The 27,575-nt window shown below is 36.9% G+C and overlaps 1 protein-coding gene across 5 annotated transcripts in view; it reads left to right on the top strand.

Moving 5' to 3' along the window:
- SUGCT (succinyl-CoA:glutarate-CoA transferase) overlaps nt 1-27,575 on the top strand; it is a 336,065-nt gene that overhangs the window by 124,186 nt on the left and 184,304 nt on the right. For 3 of the 5 annotated variants that reach the window (XR_002434884.1, XM_021385794.1, XM_021385795.1), the window contains 3 exons: nt 2,313-2,384; nt 7,042-7,139; nt 19,062-19,164. Coding sequence is in view for 3 of the 5 variants with exons in the window: in XM_021385794.1 (XP_021241469.1) it covers nt 2,313-2,384; nt 7,042-7,139; nt 19,062-19,164 (273 nt within the window). In the remaining 2 variants the exon portion in view is untranslated. Of the gene's footprint in view, nt 1-2,312; nt 2,385-7,041; nt 7,140-19,061; nt 19,165-24,358; nt 24,453-27,575 lie in introns of those variants that run through there. The other 2 variants (XM_021385796.1, XR_002434885.1) reach the window with 2 other exon arrangements.

Consider the following 27,575-nt stretch of genomic DNA (forward strand, 5'->3'; position numbering starts at 1 on the left):
AAGGGTAAAAAGACTTTTGCCTTGTATGCATAGTGCCTTTTATTGCACTAATATGAAGTAATTTGATGTGATAGACAGTAGTTTATCAAAACAAAATCTCATTAAAGCCTGACTGCACTTTGCTCTTATTTTCTTTTGTATAATAATATTGTGAAGCTTTCTGTGACCAGACAGTAACCTGTGGTAACCTGTAGTGTGCGTACATTTATGGGTTATGAATAAAACCATTGTTATCACCCTTAAATGTTGGCACCAATGTTGTGCTAATAACGTTTGGATATTTCTGCTTTATCAGCAGCAGTGACTGACAAATTATCAGTTGTTTTGTAGTGGGAAGCATGAAATAGCAGCTGAAGACATTTGAGTTAAGCTTCGTGGAAAAAGACACTGCTGCATTTATTATGATACCATTCTTGTTGTGTAAGGTTTACATGATTGTTGATTTGGCTTTTTAGACATACAATGCAATTAAGAATAATCAGTTTTCCCACACATTCCACAAACCCACTGAAGCCCAAATGCTAATAACCAGGCCCTGAAATTTCAAGTGACTTCCGCTGCTCATGAGGCAGCCCACGGTGCAGACGCATACCTCATGGTGGCATGCAGCTATTGTGCGATCGCAGCCCTCTTGCATAGATTGAGTCTCAAAAGAATCTGCTGATAGTTATCTGTTTCAGATTTGCCCATATCACCAGTTTGAATATATTTTGGTGTGTGAAAAAATGGGATCTGTATATGAGTGCATGATGTACACTGTGGGTTTTGCAGTCTGTAATAGACATCCAGACTGGAAGTATGAAAAAATGTGTAAAATAATTTGTAATTTGTGTTTAGTGGAAGTGGTAGGTGGTCATACCAATAAAAGCTATATTGTGTTACATATGCACACAGGTATGTGCAATATTTACACCATAATTGGTGTGAAATTTATGTGGTTGCTTTTAGACTTCAGAGCATCAGCAAAGGCAGATGGGATTTGGGCATGGGGGGTCAGGAAGTAGATCTTCCAGGTAAGTGAAGGTAGTAAAGCTATACTGGCAGCTTCAGTTCATAACTATTCTGACTAAAAAGTATGCATTCTAAAAAAATTAAATAAATGTTACTTACATATTGTTAGACCAGGCTCTGTCATGACTGTTTCAGACAGAAATCTGCATGTATAGATCTATCTAAAAAATGTTTATGCAATTATGTACAACTTTCTTTTTTGTATTCTTTTCCCCAAGTTTTTCTCTGCTCACTGCTTTTCTTAGTGTGAGTATGCAGTACGTATATATTATGCATACTTCTAGACTATTACTGTCCTAGGGTCAAGTCAGTGGGATTTTTTTTTTTGCATGCTTGGGTCTCAGTGCTTGCTGAATTTCATCTTTATTTGCTATGAATCTTAGATCCAAGTGCTAGATTAAATCTCTGAAAAATACATTCATAAACTTTATCGCTGACTGATACTATTTTTCAGGAAATGAAATGTAGAGGAAGTAAACAAATGATAACCTAAATACCACGTGCAGTTCCTTTCATTTCAGTGGATGTAATTTTCCACATAGAATTTGAAAACTTTGACTGAGCCAAGTGGTTAGAGACTACTGGCATGGATGTAGTTGTATCTGCGCAAAAGCTTGCAAATTGGACTGAAATATTTCTGTTTGTCAAGTAGAGTCAGCCACACTGATGAGAGATGTTTATTATTGTTTCTACACTAGGGCTTTTACCTGTGTGTTATTTTACCAAAATTTATTGTAAGAGTTCCAGCTTTGGATCAGGCAGTGAAGATGTGTTTTGTTCTCTGTGAGAGCTTAATGCGAGGCCTTGTCACCATTAGTGCATGAGCTGTGCTGTCCTCTTGTACTGAAGTTGAATTAATAGCAAAAAGAGGTTTTCCCAAGCGCTTGCGATAACTGCAGCAGTAATAAAGGAGACGTGTGGAAGAAAGGAGAATCCATTTGCATTATCCGTTTTTAGAGGATGTGCAGTAGAAAAATTTTGGCTAATGCCAGTTAGAGATTTTCTTGGCCCTAGTGAAAATCTAATTGGAGGTGATTTAAACATAAAATTTGTCAATAAGCCCACTGTAATGAAGTTCATATTAAAAAAAAATAAAAAATTCCTCAGTGCTAGAATTTCTGTTTTCTCTAGGAGCTTGATCTTGGGAACACTGACAATGAGCCTCTTTTGTAGAACTAATCTATCGATGGAAATGTTAATTTAAGAAAGCCATTTGAACATTATTTACAAAATATCACCTAAAAGTTATACTAATATTTCATATTTTTGTCACTGCTTATCACCTACCTTTGTTCTTCTAGGCTTTTAAGACTGAGGATGGTTACATCATGGTGGGAGCTGGAAATGATCAGCAGTTTGTCACTGTGTGCCAGGTAATGATCTATGAGGTTGCCAGTACAAAAGTGTGTAACAGCTTCCATGCTGTATAGGGAAGTAATTATTGATTGCTTCTTCATTCCCCTTTTTATAAAATAAATACATTCAAACCCTCTGCTTCTAGCTGGTTGCTTATGGGACTGATGAATCTCTGTGCTTTGCTTGTGTATTCAGAACACCTCAATTCCAAACTTAGTGGGTGCCAGGCCCCTTTTAAAGTCTATTCCAGTGCACAGCTAGTTTGCTAAAACATGAACCAGCTAGCAACCTTCCAGTTACGGAATGGTGAATATCATGGAGGTCACACTGGTGCCTTTTTCAGGAGAAAATGTGACACTGTTTTCCATAAAACAATGGTAGGCACAGTTACTAACATAGCCAGGTTGGGGGTTGGATGTTCATGTGCCACCTTAATAAGTAGCCTACCGTGTTGTCCTTTTGCATGCTGCTGTGTGCTGGTCTGCGCTCACAGAGAATCTAGTAGACTTCTTGGAAAAGAAATATTACAGACTGTGGGCTGACTTGGCAGTGGTGCAGATACAATGCAGAAGAACAAAGCTTCAACAGAACTGCCGCTTCTAAAAATCTGGTATCCTACTTCTTTTGTATTGAAGAAACATGATTCTCTGGCAATTCTTGAAAACTTTTGACTTATTTCTGGATTTTTCACATACTCTTTTCCTGTGGTTTTAATGCCTGGAATTGTTTCTCCCTGGGCTGTGAATACATTTTAGAAAAGAAGGAGTGATTGTAGGAAAGAAAATTGTTCATAAATAGAGTAGTAAAGTTCCAAACAAAAGACCCCATTAACAAGTAGGCTAGCAGAAGAGAATCACTGAATCATTGAATGGCCCGGGTTGAAAAGGACCTCAAAGATCATCTAGATTTCTAGAAGTTTTGCATATAGTATTAGACAGCATTTTTTTAAAATGAGAATTCTACCTTTTTCCTGTCATTGGGTAGTTTCTCTTGGAACTTGGATATTTAGCTTAAACTAATCGCACTGAATGATCTGTCAGCCTCAGGAAACTGAGCATTATTTTTTTCCATTTGTTCGCTTCAGCCATTTCACATTTCTGTGGATGTTAATGACTAATAACTGGAATATGTAGCTAGTGAAGTTGTGATTTTCTGAAGCTATCTTCTCTCTTGGTGTGTTTTGAGCAACGTATGCCGACATAGCTATCTGGAGGAGCCTGCTTTCTTTTGCTTGAATTACCTTTCTCAATAAGTAGCAAGGTAACCTCTTCAAAGTTTGCCCAATGGGTTTTCTTCATACACATGTCAAACCACTATAGCGTGGCCATTATATTAACATGAATAAAGACTAATGACTGAATAAGTGTCTATACGCCACAACTCTACTTTATCAAGGATTGATTTTCCTCTAAAATAAATATGTCCAGAAAGTAATTAGGGCATTACTATGAACGTCTTCTCAAGTGCTTTATCACTTGAATTACTCACCCGATGCTATCATCCTGACATCCTGTACAGCTGAAAGTCTGTCTCAGTGAGTTCCAACACTATGGTGTGAGTTAGAATGCCCCAGGAATTCAGACCATGCTTTCACATCACTTTAGGGTGCAGCTGAGAGACTTATGGTGGGGCTTGGTGCTACGTACTCCCTCCTTAAGGAAGCAAGTGTTGCACCAGAAGATGAGGCTATGATTTGTGTTACTGCAGAATCTGAAGAGCCTGCAGTTAAGTGGGTCCTATTCTGCAGCCTGCTGATTCTAGTATTTCTAGAATTGAAAGTAGGAAGTACAGCAACTGGAAAAATTACAGTCGCTTGCATTTCAAAGAGAATAAGAAAACAGAAAATTTAGTTCAGGTTGTAGGTAGCGGTCAGTTTTTTCTATAAACCAGTTATCTTATTTGAGTTTAAAAAGAACATTCCTTTTCTTTGCCCTTCCTGAGTTCTTGTAGGTATGGATTTTATACTGTTAAATTGCACAGAAATTGAGGAACGTGGAAGTCAGTGGAATGCTGTGAATACTGTTAGAGGTATGTTCTGTGTTAAGACAGAGGTGATTTGGAGCTTAAAACACAGTAGAGGGAGAGCCAGTAAAGGAAGAAGACTTTATAACAGGAAGGCCCTCAACACCCTAATGAACCTTTAGTAAATACAGAGGCCACTAATTCAAACATTGGGATTGCTGTTAGAGAACTTTTTTGAGATGAGTTGGTGCTGAAAATACAGAATTTATGGGAGCCGTTGCCCTGAAGACACATACTCAAGAGACATAACAGCTGTCTCAAGCTGTAAATAATTGCAAACATTCTGCTTCAACCATATCTTTTCTGACAAGCAGTTAGCAAGTAAGAAAGAAAAAAACTGGAATAATTTCAGAATCAGTGAAAACTAACTGTAGGTTGTTTGGGGACTTGGATGACTGCTGAAAAACTTTGTAATGCTGCTGGTTGAAGTGCATTTCAAAGCGATCAAGTATTACTAAAGCACATCTTGGCATGTGGCTGCTTCAGCCTAAATAGGAATACTGCGCATGAGTCTTCAGAATACTGTGCTTTTGTGTACAGCAGAGTAGGGTGCAAACAGTCTTGGGGGGAAAAACGCAGGGTGTAAACTCTGAATGTGCATCCTAAATCTTCACTGCAAAGGCCAACTATTCTGCAAGTGAGCTTGCAGGAGAAATGGAGAACAGTTTCCTTTCTAAGCGGTCAGAGTGAAATAAGGAAAATAACTTTGATAGCACGATACAGTAATGAATAACTTACCAATGTGCATTTCTTGGACACAAAATTGAGAACATAATGGAGCTACAGCTTTATAAGAGATGGACATTAAGTTGGCACTGAAGTAAGTAACATTAATTAAAACAGTATAGCCAGCAACTCAATATGAGTTTTTCATATAGCATCAAATGGAACTATAATTTTCTCACAAATTTCTCAGTTGCTTAAGCTCTTATAAATAAGTATTCACTGTCATTTTCTGAAAAATTTTGCATTGTTTTTCTGAAGCAGTAATTTTCAATACCCAAATAACTGTATCAACAAGAGGAATAACTTTTAGGGGGAGCCAACATTATTATTAAAAAGGAAGAAAAAAAATTTCTAAAAATTTTTCTAAAAGAGGAAAAAATTTTCTAAAGCTAGATTACGATATGTCACGATTTTCATAAACTAGATTGTATGAAAATAGATGGAAGAGAAAATATGTAGCAAATGTTGATGGAAGATTGGTGATTAAAATCTGCAGAAAAGTTATGTAATATGATCATTGTTCTAACATAGTTTTGTTGATACCTCTTTTTCCAGTCTCGATTTTGTCACTCTGGGTGACAAACAGGTCAAGGGTGACTATCTGTATTGAATGTCTCTGAATATCTTTTGAAAAATATTGAACTCATCAACAGCTATTCACTTGATACTGAAGCCATATCCTTATTCTTCCCAGTGAAATGAGAAGTCATTAAATGATAGTGACCTCACTCTGAACCCATCTTGAAGGAGTTAGTATAAATATGAGTCAAGTTCAAAAGAGGTTGACAACAATCTATGTATCACTAGCATGTGGGTGTGCATAGACAAATGAATTCAAGGAGTGCTTGGGCAAGTTAATAAAAGAAAAATTCATTGAGGATCACTAAATACATGACAGTCTCTTTCTTTGTAAGCTTCTTTTCTGCCTTTCTCTGTAGCTGATGTTACTGCATATTTTATTAAATTTGAAAAGCGAAACTTATTCAGTTTATGTTCTATATAAATACATTACTGCATGAGTAAATAAATTATATAGTAATTATTGGTAGTCCGTACCGTGAATCTGTCTTGTAAATGCCTTTACACAGAATCACAGAGTGGAAGGGGATAGAAGGGACCTCTGGAGATCATTGAGTCCAACCCTCCTGCTAAAGCAGGTTCCCTAGAGCAGGTTGCAGAGGAAAGTGTCCAGGCAGTTTTTGAGTATCTCCAGAGAAGGAGATTCCACAGCCTCTCTGAGCAACTTGCTCCAGTGCTATGTCATCCTCAAAAAGAAAAATACAAACACAAATTCATGACATCTAATTCCATTTATAATATAATTCACATTGCCTTTTCTTGACAGTTACATTTTTCATGAACCAGGTAACAGTTAAAAATAGAAGATAAGTTTCTCCTTTCTTGGAAGTTATGCCACCAGTTTCCTTTATCAATTCTTTCTGAAGAAATCATAAAGACAAACTATGACATTTCAGTAGAAACCTTATTTCTTTTTGACAGAAATCAGTGAAATGAAAAGAAACATTCTTAAACATGGCTTTTCTCTCTCTGGCATATGAAGTACAGTCCTATTTGTTTTTCTGTGAGTTATAACTCAGTGCAGGATAATCCCACAGATCTCTCCAACATCACAGTAATAATTTTGAAATATTTCCACATTCTACAATATGATCACAAGAGTCTCTCCTATGTAATAGTGAAAGATATCGACTAAGATTTGGATCTTGTTCAGTTCTTTGCCTTTTCTGTACTTCTTGTGTAACACTGAACAGGAATCATTTTTTTTTCTTATTTTCCTAATCTAGATGAAATAGAAATGAGAAGTAGTGCTTTTTGGAAAGCTATCTTAAGTTCTTAAAGAATTTCCTCAGCTTTATAAATGTCTCCTACCAGCCATATTTCTATCTCACTTTTATTTTCGCTTAGATCCTGGATCTGCCTGAAGTCATTAAGGATTCCAGATACAAAACTAATAAGCTGAGAGTCCAGAACAGAAAAGAACTTATTGACATATTGTCAACTCGGTGAGTTCATAAAAGAGAAAAAAATTGTATTTAATCTGTTAATGCAAACAGTCATGTATAAAGAGCCCTCACAGTATGAAAATTTTACTTTAATCTTTAGAAATACTTTTATTTTTAGGAACTATTGAGAACACTTTACTGATGTTAAGTATACTGTCTTTTGCACACTGACTATCATGTGGGCTACTAAGAAGCCAAACCATAGTTCTGAGTTTCAAGAAATCATTTAACTTATTTTTAACCATTAGGTCATTAACTTGAATTTTAGTGAAACAACCAGTGTGTTTTGCCTTTATGGACAAAGGTCACTGCTGGAAATGAAATGCTTGGAGCATATGTTGCTTCGGTTGTGACTGGGGTATTAAGGTTTTCACTGGGAGCTGCTGTATCCAAGGGATTTTCACTTGATGGTAATTTCTGTAATGGTTATGTATTGTGGTACTCTGTGACTCAAATTCTCCCTGGGCAAATCCTTTGAAATAAAAATGATACGTACTTGCTATTCTCTGTGAGAATCATTCTAATAAGTACTTTAGTTAAAGATGGTATAGAGTAAAACTCAGGAACCTTTTAATTGAGAGATTAAAATATCGTAGTTACCATCCTCATACTGTCTGAAAAGGCCTTTGTGACAGATGACTTTGCATTTTCAGACGATTGTGGTACAACTGTTCAAAATGAACTTTTAGAACTCATCTTTTACGTGCCTTCCTATTACAAATACAGTGTGGTAGCATAGAGTAACCGAATCTTCTTACCATTTTTAAGTTTTTATCTCTTACATTATTTACACTTGATCTTAGTTTCAAAGTTGATTCAAGTAGACTCATTAGTTGGAGTTCATTTCATTTAATATGATATTTTTCTGATATACTCTGGTATCTCAGTACTTTGGTGCTGCTTTGCCATCTGCAGATCAATGTGGTTAATTTTGAATGCTTTTTTTTTTTTTTTTTTGATGGACAATACCTTAATAAGAAACTGAAGTTCAAGGAACAGTTGTTCTTTGACTGAATTGCCAGATTACTAACTTGTTTTTATATAATGAGCTATTAGTTCATCAGATTACCTCATTGCTGTGTCAATTACTGCATTTTATCTTTTTTTGTCAGAGTTTATGTTCTGTTTTATTAGCATCATTTAGGCTGAATTTCTGTGTAATTCATGTGCAAGTACAGCTGTACATGTGTATACACTTTTTGAAGTAGATGCTTCCAATACTATTGTGTTATGTCATGATACTGTGAATTCATCTGGCTTTCATTTTTGAAACACTGATTTTAACAAACACCTTTGACACTCATTGAGGTTGAATGTGTTTCCGTACACATTCCATGGTAACTTTGCTTTTATTCACTTGTGCACAGTTGTTTGTAAAATTATATGTAATTCATTTTGGGTGTTACTTAGAGTATTAAATGAATAGTTTGTCAGTGCTTCAGTGCTGAAAAATGTCAGCCCTTGAGAGATGAAGGGAAATGACAAAACAGTAATGGCATAATTTCACTGAAAAATATCTTAATTAAATCATCGACTGCCTGATAGTATTGTGGCTTCCAGAACGTTGAAAATATAAACCTAAGGTGCCTTAGTTGGAAAGAAACACCTACAGGTCCTCCCATTCACTCACTATATCTAAACTGCTCTCCAACTTATGTTGAATTTATGGCAACCATAGCTGGAACAGCTTTGAAGAGTTGTGATTGTCATAACAGTGTGTTCTACTACAATCACTTCTGTTGAAATGAACCCCTCCCTTGTGTGGTGTAAGGTGAAAAGGAACATGAAAGTCTTTTGAGGATTTAGGTCATTCATCCACATCTCATTTTGATACTGTGCCAGGCAGGTTGCCTCCAACCTGAGGCAAAGCAGCTTTTTCCAGTGATGTTGCAGTGGAAAAATGAGCCACTTTGGTCTGCCAGGCTGAGCAATAAAAAGCATGTAAAAATTTGCATGTATGTATGAGAGTCTGGTGATTTGCATGGCAGATATCTGGTATTCTGCTGTTGCTTGCCTATATCGTTGCTGTTACACAGTGGGCTTATGCTTGCTTACTTTCCAAGCTGTTGAGCTGAGATCCCACCAGCCCCTAGACTAGGCTTCTACTGACTATAACAACCTGTCTCCTTCCTTCTCTCTCTGTTTAACTATTTCCAGAGTCATGAGTTACCTATTTGTCTCCTTTTTTCTTCATTCTCAAAATGGACTAACTGCAATTCATGGCTACCTCCTGAGTGCTTAGGAAGTGCAGGAACAAGGATTCTTTACATCCTTCTCTTAAGGAAAAGGATTTTCCAAGTTTTATTTAGGAGATATTCAGAGCTGCTCAAAGGGTCAGGAAGTCCCAGAAGTCCTGAGGGTTTAATTCACTGCATGTGCAGAGTGGAAATCTTTAAAAATATCTGAAGTCTGAATACGAAGGAGATAGTTGATGCCTTTCTTTCGCTAGGGTAAATGCTAAGCAATTGAGATTCCTTAGCCACAGTTTGATTCTGGAAGTGTGCACAAAGGAAACATTGGTACGATTGGTCAATATTAAAGAATGTTGTTTTTTAAAAGAAAGCTGTATCTTGGGAATTCTTGACTCGAATGACCTGTAATTTAGATTCTACTCACCACCTGCAGTAACCATGCCAGATTTTAAGGCAGTTAGATAAGCATGGGGATTATATAGCACTTAGAAAAAAATGACCTTTAAACAGCAGAGTTTTCAGAAAGGTTTGGAATGACCTGTTCATCACAGTCAGATGTCCTGAGCTGAGTGAGATTTCAAGGTGGAGATGAATATTGTTTGAGACATAAATGTAGCCTGAAACAACAGCTCTGAGAGGTGTGAATTGCTCCATTCATTTCAGGAGGAATTTTCTCATCCTTTCTGTCCCCTGAGAGATCTGAAGAGGGAGGCACATCTGTCCTCAGCTCTTCTCCCCAGTCTCTTGCTTGCTGCCTGCTTCCAGAATCTCAGCTCCCTCCGCAGACAACACATGAAAGATAAGAAGGGGAGAGCAAGCAGGAGAGATAAATTCATACATCCATAAGGACAGTCAGACCTCAATAAAAGGGATCGGCAGGTTAACCTCTCTGGAATGATAAGCATATTCTGAAAGACCCAGCTCTCACACTGAATAAGAAGAGGGAATTACAGAAACCAGACCTAGAAATCATGAGGGGGGTAGTGTTTTCATTTCCAATCTTATGTGGGGAAGGGAGCACAGTGCTGGAATAACCAATGGGTGGTAAGATATTCACAAGGAAGAAGGATATAGGCCTATGGGGTATTTTGTGCTTTCTTTGCTACTGTTATTACTGTTATTCCTTCCCCATCTAGGCTCCCCCTTCCTGCTGTGTTCTTTTTTCTTGTCCTTATCTTCTTTCTCCACTTCCTGCTGCTCCCCTAGCTTAGTTCTTCTTTCTCCTTCCACTGCCCTTGTTTGCACATCTACATTTGCAAAAAAGAAAAAAGAAAAAAAGCGTTTCAGTACCTTGTGTTTCTTCCTCTTTATTTATTTAGGTGACGTTTTCCCCGGATGGCAACAAAGTAGAATTCTGCTGTAAGCAAATTGCCTCTGAATCCATCCCTTTCTTGGATATGCACCAAGAGTCAAATTTAAATGACCCTACCTGGGTGGAGGTTAGATTCAATGGCTACTGCAGAGTCCCCTGAGACTCCCTGCTCATGTGAGAACTGACAGACTACAGAGTGTTTTGGTTTTTATGTTTCCAGTGGAAACCTCTGGTTTGTGAGTTAGATGTACATCCATCCATGAGAACCAAATTTTAATTATGGCTTCCATCCCCCCACCACTTTTCCTCCACTTTCACCTTTGTTTCCTCTGGAAATGAACAGTACCAGACAAAACATGGATTATTTTGTGTATATAAATAGAAACATAGATACACATGCTGTGACATACATGTGTAGTGTATGTATGTAATTTGAGATGCATCTGTGCAGAAGACGGTGTAATGCCAGTTTTAAGAGAAGCTGTTTTAGCGAAGGGAGCTTAATCTGTTGACCTCCTGCAAATTACTCTGGAATTTGAACATTAATCCCACCCAGCACCTCTGTAACATAGGCACATTTTAAGACAGTGCAGCTAAACATGTAGCACAGACTACTTAGGGAAATTAACCTGTAAGTGGAACCGAGTGTGTGAGGTTGTAGGAGTGCAGGGGGGAAGGGAAATAGCAGGCACTCTCTTAGCCTTTAAAGCGAAGCAGCTAGTGTAATGAGGAACAAATAAATTCATCATGATTAGCGCTCCTGCAGCTAAAGCTAAATGAATCCACACTGTCTAGAGAGCTAAGTTATTGTAGACTTAAAATCAGAAGTGTTAGGGCTGGAAACGATTCACAGTGGAACTTCTATTCCTAGCACTTACATTCTAAAGCCCTTATTCTTAACTCTGCACCACAGCTGCATGTTGTGTATATAAATTTGAGGGGAAAAAGAATTAGCAGGAAGGAAGCACAGGGGAATCTGATCCCCAGTTAATGAGGTCTTTGCTAAATTGTTTCCACCTAATAGCAGAAGAGGAGGGCACCTGAAAGTGTATTTGTAAAATGTTTAATTTGCCTCACGAGTAGCGCTGTTAAATTCACATTTGATGAGACACACCCAATCTCTGTAAACTACCTTTCTTATATGCAGTCTTTCTTCTAAATCTAAAGCCCTGCAGGCTGAAGTCACTGTTGGTAAAATTACAGGAAGAGACATCTGAGTGCCTCCCTATTCAGCAAGACAGGTGCCTGAAGTCTGAAAGATGGTTGAGCTCAATGAGAACAGCTAATCAGGTTTGTTTTCCCCAGTCATCTGCTTCACCTTTAGTGCATAGAAGTCTGAGCTGTATGGGAAGCAGCTAAGAAGCTGCTGTGATTTGTCTTAGAATTATTTGTTTTAAATTGTCGTTAGTTTCACATTAACTTTTATGAGATGAACTATAAGGGAGATCCTAAATGTCTCAAATGTTTCAATTTTGGACTGGATAAGCTAACAAATATTTTCACTATTCTTATTTTTTTCACCATTTAGCAAGCCTTTAAGCATTTTTTTAATGTGATTATGAAGTTTGTAATCCTTTCTGTATATAAATCTGCTCTTTTTTTTTTTTTCTGATAGTATACATTATTAGCTACAAGGCTGCTGAAATCATGGGAGATCTTTTCATTGATTTTCTAATGAATCTGTTAATGTAACCCTTGCTGGGTTTTTACTTCCCCAGAAGTTAAAAGAATAGCAACAAAATCTATATAACTTCCTATTATTCTCATTATGCTTTTAGTGATATTTGTTTTCCACTTGATTTCCATTTCCTTTGTTTACTGCAGAAGTTGTAGTCTTCTTGCTTGCTTGAGAAAAGGAGAGGAAAGCTTGGGAAGATGAGTAAGTTTCTAATGTATGTAGTTTAATATCTTCTGAATAATAATAAAAATACAATGAAACAAGTTCTGGAACATGCTGGGTTTTGCTACTCAGGAATCAGGAGAAACACATTTTTATAGTATAGGTGTATTTCTTCTCTCTGGACATTTTCCTGTCATTTCAAAAACACATATGGCTTTAAAAAGGCATACAAAACATAAGGAAGGAATATGAATATACATTGATCTATGGCACAAATTCTGCACATAAGGTACCACTTCTATTATAGACTAGTAACACTGTTTCAGGTATGCGGAAATTTAATACAAGTTTCAAGGTGGATTTTTGGTACGTATGTGTATCTAGACCATTTTTTTTGTGCCTGTCACAGTCCACACTTTGTGGATGCACATTCACAAATATGTGACATCTTTTAAAGTAGATGACATATCCATCAGCAAAATATGTCAGTACAATCATGTTGATCACAAAGATGTTAAGTGTCTCTTGTAGTTTGCTGAGTGATTATTTAGTAAGTGAGAAGTGACTAATTAGATACTGACATGGAGATACTTATGAAGTATTGAATAACTATTTTGAAAACTCTAACTGTATATTTACATTAGAGGATAATGATATATTATTTGAATTTTCAGATTTTTTTTTTTACTTTATTTTGTATAGTATCTTCCAGAGATGCTAATGTAAGAAACTATACAAGCTATGTAGGTTGCTCTGAAAATAATGCCTCCTATTATTTCCATGGAAACCTACAACGGATACAAAGAGCACAATAACACTGTTTAATAGAGCAAATTCTCAGCTACAAAACACTACTTTTCAACATAGTCACTATCATTAGCTATGTATTTTTGCTGTGCTTATAAAAATCTGCACCAGTGGAGGTGACCACTGTTTATGGCTTCTGTGCCGGTGTCATTGCTAGGAAAATATTGCTCATGCACTCCATCTTTCATGAGTTCAAAGAAATGGAAATCAGAATGCGCTAAATCCAGATTATATGGTAGGTATGATAGGACAGTCCAGCTAAGATTGGCAGTGTGGTCCATGGTCTTCAAATTGTTATGGTGCCTGGTGTTATCGTGCTGCAAGAGAAAGGTTGTCTTGTTCACTGGCTTGACTCTGGAAGTTTGAGCCTTCAGCTTAGTCAGTGTTGTGATGTAGCAGTCAGAGTTGATGGTCTGTCTGGGTTCCAGGAAACACAGGATCACTCCTTTCCTATGCCAGAAGACAGTGCACATCGTTTTACCTACTCAGGGCTGCATCTTGTACTTTTTTTTTTGATGGGGAATTCACATCTTGCCACTTCACGTTCCAGCTCATACTGGTGACAACAGGTCTCATCTCTGGTAATGGTGTGACCCTGGAAAATGTCACCTTCAGCCTGATATTGGTTCAGTAGGTTGTGATGAACTTGCATATGGTGTTCTTTCTGTTCCTGTGTGGGAATCTGTGGGACCCACCTGGCACCAACTGCAATATTCCAACATTGCCACCATTGTTTCCAATGTGTTGAAGCTGACACAAAGTTCCCTTCTTGTAATATGCTGATTTGCATGGATAGGCCGATCAAGATGCTCTTCATTTTGTGGTGTGACAGCTGTGCATGGCTGTCTGGAATGTGGCTTGTCATTCACGTTGCTCTTGCCACTGCTGAAATGTACCACCCGCAGCCTCACTGTGCTCACATTCACTGTTTGGTCTCAACAAGCATTGATGAATGTCAACGGGTGCAATTTTTTCTGTATGGAGGAATTCAGTGACACACCTTTGCTTCACTCACTTCCATGTCAGATGCCACTCTGTCAGACTGCCCCTTTTCTGCTGTCTGTCACATGACAACAAAATGTAATAGGTTATTGGCAGGAATGTTCAACCTCTATTGCTTTACCACCAACAGATGGTGGTGGGCCAACATAATAAAATTGGAGGTATTACTTTTGGGACAGTCTTTGTACTTTACTATGTTAACTACCTCTTAAAGAGATGATTAGTATTGAGGAGAGAAAATGTAGATATTTGAAACATAGTAGATTTTGATAAAACATAATGCAAACTCCAGTCATGCTGCAAAACACAAGGATGATATAGCGAACTTGGAAGTGAAGAGAGGGTTTTTGTGATCATCTATGTAAATAAAACCAACCAATCAAAAATAAAAACTTTCACAGAATCCTAGATGTTGCAATTATGTCTCCATTTGGTTCAAATTGTTCTAAATTAATTACCATAGGCTTACTGTAGAAAACAGTATTTTGCTTCAGTAGTTACTCTAAACTTACTTTGTATGGAATTGGATGGCTTTATCCATGGGAGAAGTGTGAGTGAATGCACTTCCGCATAGGATATAGCAACAACTGTGTTTCCTAGATAACACAAAAAATGGGATGTATATATAAGGAATGTATACGAAGTGGATTCATTCATGCTTTATAGATCTTTAATTCATTGAAAGCCATAAAACATAAACAGAAAAGTCTTCAGAACAGAATGACTTTTCTCATATAACATGTAAGACCTACTATGACAGCTCATAGATGACTGCCAGTACCTTTGTCAAGACCTGACGCACTGCAGATGAGTTTGCCATCTGAGATGTGATGACTGCCAGTAAATGAATAGCTTAGACATCATACCTGTTTTGTGGAGCACAGCAAAGACTAGCAATGTTTTTATAAGATACTGTAAATGCAGTTCATAAACACAGATTATACTTAAAGGAATGTTACTAATGCAGATTAAAGTGAAATCGAAGTTTGGTGCAGTAGAAGCAGGTTTTAAAGCCTAATAGAAATGGGAGTGTTTTCATGATGATATCCAAAATTATGTCACTTCCAGACACCTCAGGCTGATAACTTGAATAGTAAAGTGCTGGTAAGTCTTACTTGTTTGGAAAGCTTTTGCTTTTAACATCTTCCATCATATCATCCAGAGATTGTATGTTTTGTTGTGGCATTATTTATTTTATAATCTGAAGATCACATTGCTTCAAGATTATTGAAGTTTACAGCAACAATGTCTAATGAGTTTCACTAGCAATTATTTGAAAGGAGAAGGGAGTTTAGGTATTGTTTTTCAAGAAACAACTACACTCATGGTTTGTGAAGGAAATAAGGTAAGAGCTTTTTTTTTGTCTAAAATTTAAATTTTGGACTTCTGGAGGCTATTCCTTGTATGGTGCTTTAATGGTTTTTGGATTAGCTTACTGAGTGTATAGTTTAAATTTAGAGTTATTTTTTTAATGGTGCCTGCGGAATTTAAGAGTGTGGGGAAGAAAGGTATTTAGTAGGATTTCTTCTGGTGAAGTAGCATTTCCATTAGTTCAGCCCATGATACATTTTCTGTTCTTATAGCATTTTTAAGCCTGAATTATCCTTAATGTTAACTGTTGGAGAATCTGATTCCTCATTTTTGTATCACAACTTCAGTAGCTTCCCAAGTACTGTGTAGAATCCTACCTAAAATGCAAATAAAACATCATGGGGAACTACTACCTGCTTTCAGTGAAGAGCTTAGTACAGGCTTTACAGTAAAGATTCCAGCAACTTGTTCTTCATTGGATTACATATCCTTTTTTTCCCAGCTCTTTTCAAAATGAGCATGAATTCAAATATCATCCAACAGTTAAACTATTTTGAACATCTAAAATGCTAGCAATAATTGTGAACAGCTAAACTACAGATTTGAAACGATTATACAAATAAATCATAGATAATTTAAGTGGCATTTTTAAGATTATATGTATAACAAAGCATTTTAGAAAAAAAAAAGGGATTCATCTGGAAAAAAAAAAGCAGTAGTTCTGCAGTGTGGATCACCTGTTTGAGCTCTCCTGCGGCCACTCAGTATCATTGAGCTTCTATGAAGACAGACCATTTTTTAGCCGTGTATGTGTTTCCAGCAGTGATTTTATATATGTGTATACATAAATTTATATCTTCCCACTGAAAGACTGCAGATGACTTTCTAAATCTTTTAGTTTAGAAAAGGAAGTTATGTGGCAAGTAGGCAAATACAAAAGGCAATATCAAAGCATGTAGTGTTTTAAAACAAGCAATAAGAGGAAAAACTTTATCCAAGCCTCACAAATTCCTGCCAATATTTATTTCTATTTTCAGGAGAGAATTTCAGTCTTTTACTTCTCTTGGAAGTTTGAACTGTCTATACTTCATATTTTGGAGCACTGAACTGCTATCAGTGGATACTTATTAACCTACATTTCGGGCAATGTGCATTTTTTATCCATGTCTTATCTTTTTAACAGATTTTGAAGCAGTATTTTTCTCTTACTACTGAACAACAGATATTTCAGTATGTAAAACAAGTGAATGAACAAAATAATCGCATACAGTTGCTCTCAGACTCTAAGTAATAGTCCTTTGTTGACAGTGCTAATGTTTTGTTTTCAAACAGTTTGCTTAACAATATGCTCTCAGCAGCCTTTTTTTTCCCCCACAAACAAAGGAATCTATTCTATATAAGGTTTAATTCAAAGGTTTTAATTTCAAGCAAAGTGTGTTTCCTTTAGTGTGTTGGAATGTGAGACTTGACATTTTTGATTGAATTTAAAGATTTAAGGAATTCTCTCCAACTACCAATAATATAAATTAATAGGTAAGACAACTGTTAGGCTGTTTTTCACAATATTGTGGTAAATTGGTTGTCTGTTACGCAGTGAGGGAGAACCTAAGCAGAAGTTAAAATTTCAGAAGTTTGTGCACCACCCGGGAGTGTTACAAAGCAAGAAATTCAGTGTACAGTCACTTATAGTCATGAAGAGGGTATGTCTTAAATTATTCAAATTTATCTTACACCATGAAATGGCATGCTGATTATGCAGATATTAGACAGACAATCGAGCTGAAAAGACTTAATTTGCAGAATATCATTTAATCCCAAGTTATTTTTTTAAATGAGAGCTTTAAAACCTTTTTTTTTTTAAATAAAAATGTAAGGCAATAATCTTCTATTTTCTTGAGAAATGATACTTCATTATCTTTACAATACCCTTTGCACGCATACTTTTTTTTATTATGATTTTCTGTGTTATTACGTCTTCAGTTTCGACCATTATTATTTGTCATCTTCACACCTACTAAGAAGGAGGAAAATTTCTATTTCTGAGGAAGTGCAGTACAAAACTTGGGTGTTTCCTATTTAGAGAGAAAATTGCATTGGATATCGGGATTAATTCCCACAAAGTGTGGAGAAGTCACTCCTGCACAGGAAGAAAGACGATACCAGTAAAGCTTGGATCCATACCTATGCCATGTATTAGATAAAGCTAACTCATTGATATCAGTACTTTCTTTTATTTATTCTGAGCGTCATAAGTATCTGAGTAGTCTTCAGCCGATCTCAGTACATATATAGAAAGATTATTTGTAAATTTTCTTTGTAATGATTTAATTTTTTTCATGTGTCGGGGAGGAGCTTGGTCTTTGTTAACTTTGACCTATTTCTGTTAGAAGCTTTAAAGTTGTTTTTTTGCATAAGAAATATAGCTGAAGGCTACTGATGTTGTTCCAGATAACACTTGGGGAACTCTAAACTGATGAGCAACAGAATACTAGTAATTCAAGAAATCAAGATTTCTACTAATTTCATTTGTTGGGCCTTTAAACTGCACCCCATATTTTTTTTTCAAGTTTGTACCTATCATGACAGAGATCTTTCTTACCTCTGTGTCATTTAGGAGCTCCAAATAATTTCATTTGCTTCAGAATTCCAGAAAGCTACAGAAAATACCATCCCTCAGTAAATGGTAGTGCTTCAAGGGTGTGTTTTCTTCATATATATAACTCTGCCAAGTAAATGAGAAAAGAAAAAGTATCTAGCGAAAGAGAAGAAATGCAGTAGAGTAGTGCTACCAGTCTGGAAAATGAATGCTTAAGAAAAATAAGCTAAGCTTTTTGTGTATGACAAAAGGGCAAGAAGCTCTCCATTCACCAGCATAGCCACAGCGTGTATTTGCTTAACTGGATATCCTTAGGATAGATTATACAATCGTAAGGCAAATAAACATGGAATCAATGTTGTTATCTGACCGAAAAATGTGGCTGTTAGTACTGACATATGTTTTGGATGTAATGAAGGGAAAAACACTGTGGTGCTTTAAATCAGCTTTTATTGAACAGTGTTGCATGTTAGACTCATAACCATGTTTATAACTTTTTTGTTGTTCTTGTTAAATACGTACATAAAAGAAAACAAATGTGAAGTGCACTACTGTAATTAAGGACTGGAGGAAACCCATTGATCCTTACTTGAAACTGCCGATAAATTTAGCTTTACATCATTGCTGGATTTCTTCAGATGAGTGGATAGAAATAGAAGTCAGTTCAGCTAAGTTCTTTCCCCTGTGGCCTTGGATTTGCATTTCTGAGGAACACATGTAGTACATTTTCATTATGGTATTGACTGGGGAGAAATCAGTGGGGAAGGGTATGGAAGCAGTGACAGGGGGAGGATAGATCCTATACCTTTTGTCACAATCTGAAGCACTGAGTTGAAACCATATGCTTCTTATTTGTTCTTAGGTTTTTAGAAAAAACAACAGTCAAGTGGTTGCAGCTCTTTGAAGGTAGTAGAGTTCCGTACGGTCCTATCAACAATATGCAGCAGGTATTCTCGGAGCCTCAGGTTGGTTTTCACCAAGTCTTTTCTATGCATTTTTACATGTGTTTTACAAATTCTGAGTAATGATCACTTTTCCTGTCACTCAGACCTCATTTCAACTGTTTTAAAATGGGATTTGAGAGTTATATTGGGGATTGAGCGTGAGGCCAATAATATGTTGTAATAAGAAATAAATACAGATCCCGAAATTATTTACGTGCTTGGGAACACTGATGTTGCTATGACGTTTTAAACCATGTTGTGAATGGCATTTCAAAAATGGCTGGTAAAGGAAGGAAAGAAACAAATACTTTATAATCACATTCTGTCAGATACATATTTTTTCTGCACTTTTACTCTGAAAATTTATTCAGAAAAATACCTTTCTTGTTGTCCACAATCAGCCAATTTTATGTACAGACTATGGATAACCAGAATTAATTGTTTTTAGGGGAAAAAGAATGAAGCACAGAAATCTAAACAGTATTTTTGCTTTCCAGCTTAGGTAGGGTTAGGATATCTGCATATTCACTGATCCCTCCCCGTCTGCTGGGTTAAAGGGCCTAACAAACTGTCTTGAATAGTGTAATAGTAGTTCCAGATCTTCTATTCTGTGATTTATCTCCTTAAAATTAATTTCTAATAATGGAGGTAACAAGAAATGATTGGCTGCTGAAGTGGAGGGGAAGCCGAACTTTGTCCCTGTCTGTTGTCAAGAAGTGTTTGTCAGGAGTGCAAATAAAATTGTAGTCTTTTGGAAAGACCAGGCAAATCTATACTGAAGGAATATGTTTATTGTATACTTTTGTTATAAATATGTTTATTATACTTTTAGAAGTATAAAACAACATTTATAAGGACATGAGGACAGAAATTTCTTTCTCAGATAAAAGCACTCCTTTACCTTAAAATGATTTAGTACCATGCTGCAGAGTATGCATGGGCCAAATTTTTCACTTCATAACTTCAACAGCGATTAAAATTCAGCTTTGAAGAACATACAACTAGAGTCTTTATTTTGCTCAGAGCATGACTGTCTTGGCTGGGCTTGGGGCAACATTTAAAAAAAAAATAGTCTGTGGGGTGTTTTTGGTGAAGCACCAAACTTTAAAAAGTTGGTTCCACTATGAAACTGCTTTTTAAAAGGCTGTATGTTGTGGAATGGCAATCTCCCAAAGTGAAAAGATTGGCTCCATTACCCTGTTCTACTTAGAGTTTATCTAAACATTAAATAACCTGACAGAGTTAGCCTGACAATGAAAGTGCTTTCAATAAAGGCAGGTTTTTCAAAACATCTTCCCATAGAAGGGTGTACTGGTGTGCGTGTGTGCGTGTGTGCGTGCGTGTGTGCGTGTGTGTGTGGTGGGTTTGTTTGTTCGTTTTTTATTCCGTATAAAACTACTTGAAAATGTTCTCATTTCTACCCCATTCACTGAAATAAACGTCACTCAGTCACCATGTTCCTATCACCATTAGAAATGAAACAACAGTGTATGTGTTAATGTCACATGTTATACTTGGGTTTCATTTCTGATGCTGCCTTATTCCTATAGCATTTTCTGTTGTTCTGTTTAGGTGAAGGGGAAAAAAAAATTACCACATTCTTTCATTTTATTTCTGGAAATAGGAAATTCGTTGACATATAAGGTATCTTATATGAAGTCATATAAGCTAAGTAAATATCAGTCCCCAACCTATCTTTACGTATCTGAGAGGCCATTCAAGTCCAGCAGCTTTTTGCCATTGTACTTTGAGTGTGCCTCCACTTACTCATCCTTCTGCTGTTGTATAGACAGCACACAGCTGGGATAAACACACATACTTACATATAGCTTTGCTCTCTTATAACCTAGTCTGCAATTTTGGGTTCTGAAGTCTTGATAGTGCACTGGGATGATTTCTAAGCCTAAGGAGAAGTCTATCTCAACACCTGAGAATGTGGAATCCAGGTGTCCTCTGTGCTGTTAAGTCCCAGTTATCGCAGAAAAGAAACAGCTCTCACTGATGAGAACATGCTATAATAGCAGCAAGATTTTTCTCATGTATAAAACTCAACCCAGTCATTAAGTATGAGAATGTAATCATTCTCTATAACGATCCATTATAATGTTTTTGTTTCATTTGCTTATATTTGTTTTATCCAGTCTCAGTTTAGATTGGAGAATACATTTCTAGGAAAGCTGTTGCTTAGGTTGTGATTAAAAGCCTTAAAAATACTGTGTAACAACAAGAGTAAATACTTGTACAAAGCCTGGTGATACTTCAGTATAGATAAACTTTACTTCTGATTGATAGTCCTTAAATTTTGTTGATCTCTTCCATTTTGGGTGCTAGCCGGGAGAATAGGTTCTGAATGCAATTCCATTTCTTAATTTATTGCTATTGTCTTCCTACTAATCTACGGATTTCAATAATCTATAAAGAAGCCATCATTCATCATAAGCATAATCTGGCACCCTTGGTGACCAATCATAGACAGAATCATAGAATCATTAAGGTTGGAAAAGACCTCTAAGATTATCTAGTCCAACCATCAGCCTATCCTCACCATATCCACTAACCATGTCCCTTAGTACCACTTCTACACGTTTCTTGAGTGCTTCCAGGAACAGTGACACTACCACTTCCCTGGGCAGCCTGTTCCAATGTTTTACCACTGTTTCTGAGAAGAAATTGTTCCTAATATCCAACCTGAATTTCCCCTGGCTCAACTTGAGGCCATTGCTTCTCCTCCTATCGCTAGTTACCTGGTAGAAGAAACCGACCCCTTGTGCCAGATCAGCTCTTAGTGATGCTTTCAAGGGTGCACACAACTGATGCCAGCCCAAGACAGAGTCTTTGAAATTGTTGGAATAATGCAAAGGAGGAATGGAAGCAAGTCTAAGGAGGTAGGAAAGGCCAGCTAAATGAGATGACTGAAACGATCTAAAGGAACTTAATCAGCTGCAGGTGTGTTGTGTTTTCAAATTTTATTTTAACTAACTCAGAAGGCCAAGAGGAGTTTGTATAACTTCTGTAAACTGCGATAAAACAACACATTTTTTGATCCCAGGACATATTGTTAATGTCATTACAGCTTCAATCACACTGACAGTGAGCTGCCAAAAAATGTGGATTTTTTTTTTACTATGCTGAAGAGCCAGGTGATACTAGTTTTTTTATGAATGAAGTGAAATGTCCACTTTTCCCACCAATTATAATCATTTATTCATTTGTGAAGCCGTCTCGCTCTGATTATCAGAGTGAGAGGAGGTTCTTTGATATATGTATATCCGACGTGAGATTAAGAAACAACAGTTCAAATGTTGGTCCGACCAGTTTACAGATCCTAGGCAATCAGGGAGATGGGGAAGGGAAGGCCAGTGATTATTACGAATTAGGGTAATGGGGAAGGGAAAGTGGCGATAGGAAAGAGCAAGAATGACATGAAGCGGGGATAGTCACTACCAAAGATGGAGCAGTGTCCCGTTGCACGCCGTTCCGATGATCCGAGGTCGATATAGGAGCAGGAGTGCAGGAGAAGGCAGCAGCAGAGTGGCCAGGAGAAACAGGCAGCAAGCGAGTAGCAGGCCCAGGAGAGTCTGGCAGCGGGCAGGTAGCATGTCTCGAGGAATCTGATGTCAGAGACCTCCTCTTGGTTGTAGGTCCCATTTTTATCCTCCTTCTGCCATCGCGGCATTCCTGGGCAGTTTGGTAAGAGTCATGTGCAGGCCCTCCCTGGGCGCTTAGGTAAGAGTCACGTGCAGCATCCCTGATATGGCTATCTCCCTCGAGAGGAGCCCACACAAAAGACCACTTCCCGGCCATTAAGCTGCTGCTTCTCTCTCTCCTTGCCCCTGGCCTGCAAATCTTCAGACAAAAGATTTTTCCAGCTTTGACCAGGACTTGTCTGGACTTGTCCATCTGTGTTCCTCAGCAAGCTTTGAGGCTAAGGTGCAAAAAAGAATAATCTCTTACAGAAGCTAAAATGCATACCACAGGCAGTTGTACTGTTTGTGGATAGAAATAGATGCTTGTATGCGTGGTTGTGTGTGTATCGTTAAAAGGGCTGAGGAAAAAAAAGGGGCCAACTTGGTAATGAAGGACGCAGTTTTTTTGAAAACAAGAGGGAGGAAATGTTCATAAAAATTCTTAAGAACTTTTAATAGTACAGTATAGACTATTTTCATGAAGCTTTTTATAGTCAAACTTTTTCAAGCTATTTTAAAAAACGATGTTCTTTTAACTAGACCAAGATAGTACAAAACATTAAAGGAATTCTTAAAACGTTTTAAAAACTTACCAGTGACCTCAGTATGGTCCTATTTAGGATGCTCTGGGGAACATGTGTATGAAATACAGTGTGGTTTGAGGTTTTCCAAACAAAACAAACTTAAAAGAGAATGCAATTTTTTAATAGAAACTATTCAAATTCTATTCAAAATGGCTTTTTGTTTGTTTGATTTCTTTAAAACATCCTCCCCTGATTTTGTAACATGATTTCTTTCACAGTACGTATACAGTGCCATTACTTTAATCAAATAATGGACATGTATAGAAAGCAACAAAGCAACCCAAAAATATTGTGAGCAGTTAGTTAGCTAATGTTTTACCAGGCTGAATCAATGCTTGTTGATGATTTTTTTCTGTATCAATGCTCCCAGCTGAAAATAAATACGAAAGCTGTGCAGTGGTACTCATTTCCCCCCCCCCACCCCCCTCTTTCAAAGCAGTTACAGTCATACCACACAAGTTGAGTACATCAGGTGTAAGACATCACCCTGATGCATCACTTCTGAGAAATATGGGGAGGGAAATATCGGAGCTGAAATATCACAGCTGGCCCTGATTTCAGCTCCTGCCAAACACCTGCAGACTCTAAAAGGATACCAAAACAAAACTCCACCCTGTGGCAAGAGGCCATCCCTTAACAACCCTTCCCTGACTTTGCATCACTATAAAAATTAATATAACATTTTTTACAGAAACCTTTCTCTTCCTGTCCCAGAAGACTGTTACAGTTCCTTTAGACAGTTCCCTGAATGTGCCTCAGGAAAATAAAAAACAAAACAAAAAAAATCCCCCCCCAAAAAAAAACAGAAAGAAAACCAGAAAAATATTGAACTATTGAAAATATTTGATACCTGGGAATTGTCTGATGTTTTCAGTTTATTATTTGTGGAAACTTACGAAGTTGGTAGTTTTTTATTAACCTCCAGATCATCTCTTATTTTGGAAGTTGTTCCACTTGAAGACATCCTGGCAAAAACTTCCTTGCATCTGGTGAAAGCTTCTGCAACCAGTGTTGTGAATGCGCAGAACAGAAAAAGACAATAAATGTTTTTTTTTTTATTTATTGTAAGAATCTTATGCATGGCTCTTGTTGTCTTATTTGTTGGTTGTTTTGGGTCTTTTTTTTTTTCTCCCAGGATATATGGTGATGGATTTTATGGGCCATGTTTTTAATTGTTATTCTTTGTTGAAAGAGACTTTTGTGGCTCACTGAGTGCTATCCTGATTCAAATTAAATTATATTAGTATCCATAATACTGCAGATAATTTTATTTATTTATTTTTTCACAAGAAGAGATTTCTGCAGCTGAAAAGCAATTGATGAAAGCCTGAGGTAATACACTGTCTGGAAGTAATTCTTAACAGGCAAGAGAAAAAGAGAAATTAAATTTTGCATTTCTCTGTTAAGTAATAAAACTGGTTGAAAATGTTCCGAGGGAATGTTTTTTCCATTTAAAAATGCCAGCTTATTGAAAATGAAATGTCCGCATGAAGGTATCTACAATTTAATTTTGTCTTGAAACAGAAATTGAACGTAATCCTGCCTGCTTTGCTAGTGGAAAGTGTGTACTGCCTAGCTTTGACTTGGTGTTTCAAGACAAATTATTTACTTCAATTTTTAAATTTTATGTGATTGAAAAGAAATACCAACCATACCAAGTCCTTTAATTTTTTCAAAAGTAGCTCTTTCATACTAAATTAAAAATGTTTTCAAGCTTTTTGGGCTGTGGGAAATTTAGGGCAGTGAACGCTGTTCTGAAGTGGAAAGCATTAAGGAATGGAACACAGTTTGAAGTGAAATGGAAAATCTAGTTCTAACACTGTAGTAGGCGATTCCCACATAATACACAGCCTGCATAATTTTGTATATGAGATAGCTCTATATCCAGATGTTACAAGAAGGGCTCAAAAAGAGACATCATGAGTTTTGGTGTGAGAAGTATTGTAAAAGAAGTTTTTAATTTTTGACTGTAGTGAAATGTGGTCCAGAAAGGTGACTGTGGTGTCATGGATGTGCTTTTTTGTTGACCCATTTTTTTAAAGGATGTGATAGAGAAGGTGACTATTAATAAAGAAGAATGAAGTCCCAGACAGTGGATGCAAAAGATAAGCCTTCACCTGCTGCCATGTATTCTGGTCCTTTATGGGCCAGAATTGTTAAAAACTGATCATTAAATTTGTGCTCCTCATTTGTTTTGAGTGCCTCCCTTGTGACACTGTATGCGAAGTATACAGCATCCATTGTTCTCATGGAGGTGAATGAAACTCTTGAAAATATATTTTGGTCATTTTAAAATGTAGAATTCTTGCAAAAGCTGAAAAACCTAACCTAGCACTTTCACCCTTAGATTTCCTTGTATTTCTTATTTGTGAAACTGAGACTCATCTAAAAGTAGTATTGTAAGGACAAGGAAGTTATGCTTCTGAAAAGTATAGCTTCTAAGGTGAGAGCACCAGAGAAATAACCCTTCAGAAAATTATTTTTTTTAGTGTGATTTTGAGTGAGAAATATTAAAGTAAGGCCTGGAACTATACCTTACTTAAGAGAAATAGGAATACATTTGAACATCGTTTACTTCATTGAAGGAGGGAGGAGCCTGACAGAGAAAAGAAAATCTGAGTATGCGCTTAAAACTTGTATATTTCTTTTGTGCAAGCAAGTAGATGATGCTTAATAGCAGGATTTTTAATATTCTCCTCTAATTTCTTTTAAAATGCACATATCTGTGAGCTGTATCACTTAGCTGATACTATTTACACATGCATTCAATTGGAAAAAGTAGCATGAATATTTCTTGGTAAGGGAGAATAAGTTCTTTAAGCATCTTGTTAGTGATCTGTTTTCATAAAAAGTTAATTGTGTTTAAAAATTACATTTCATTCATTGTCATTCAAATGTACAAAGAGTCACCTAGCCATTCTGGGGACACCCTTCTAGGAGGAGGCTAGTCAAAAAGCTGTATTTAAGTTTTGCAGCAAAAGCATAGCAGAGAAAATCCATTTTTTAAAACTTTTTAGTCTTTGTTAGGTCTCAATGTCAGGAATCAATAATATTTGTACCTATGCCTCTCAGACTCCAGGGGTAGTTTCTGTCCTGGAAGGAGTTGCATGCTGCTTCCCTGACTGATCTTGCTTTTCATTGAAGTGCTGTCAGTTGTTTTTAAAGAATCTGTATTTGACATCTTACTCTCCTTGCGTATGCTCAGGGCAATGCCATTCAACGTTAGCCAGATGTAGCTGGGTGTAGCAAGTTGAGTGATCTGCAACTTAGAAATCCCTCACTGAGCGGGAGCTTTTGTTCATATAAGCTGTGTAACTTGTAGGTCCAGTGAGTTTTTAATTAGGTCAGTTGCGCTTATCCAAAGCTGGATGACTCTCCAGTCTGTTATGTGTATGGGCCTGGAGCGAAGAATGTATACTCTCTCAAGACTTGCAGCCTGAACAGAGTTTGTATGCTGAAGTGATTGACTCAGGTGATTGTTTAGAAGTTCCTTCATCTTGGTGTTTGCTGAATCCCTGATGCAGAATAGTGTTCAGTTGAGCATGGATATTCTTTACTTTCCCCACTGTATATAAGTTGTGTTTAAGAAAATGTTTTTTTAGTTTAAGATATTTTTCTTAAGTAGATGTGTGTCTGCTAAACAAAATTTATAGGAGGGTCAATGATAAACACCACTGGCATTTCAGACTGAATTTCAGGCTTCTTTCTCTCTCCCTCTGTACTGCCTCCAGCAAAGAGTTACATTTTAAGCTTCTTACTGTATTTTTATGTTTTCAAAAATAATTGTCGCCCTCTTTGGTCCTTTATGAAGAAAGATGTTGTGGAGTTAATTATTTTTTCTTTATTTTCTTGTTGCATAACAGGGGTTAGCCTTCTCTCCCACCCCTCCCCCCACAGGAAGCCAGTGAACAAGCGAGAAGGAGGAGTTGCTGCTTGACTGAGATAAAAATAAACTGTTTTACTAAAAATGGTAAAGGAATGTGAGATAATACAATATAAAAGGAATCAATAATAATAAATCAAACAAATGGGAAAGGAAAAGCCTCCTAATTATGTGTTGCAAGCATGGCAGTGCAGAGCAAAAGAGTGCATCGCATCATTACATCACTTTGTATCTCCCTCCTAGAAATTACATGGGAAGGACCAGAGCACTCTGGAGACT

The sequence above is a fragment of the Numida meleagris genome, chromosome 2, assembly GCF_002078875.1.
Source record: "Numida meleagris isolate 19003 breed g44 Domestic line chromosome 2, NumMel1.0, whole genome shotgun sequence".
NCBI classification, from domain to species: Eukaryota; Metazoa; Chordata; class Aves; order Galliformes; family Numididae; genus Numida; species Numida meleagris.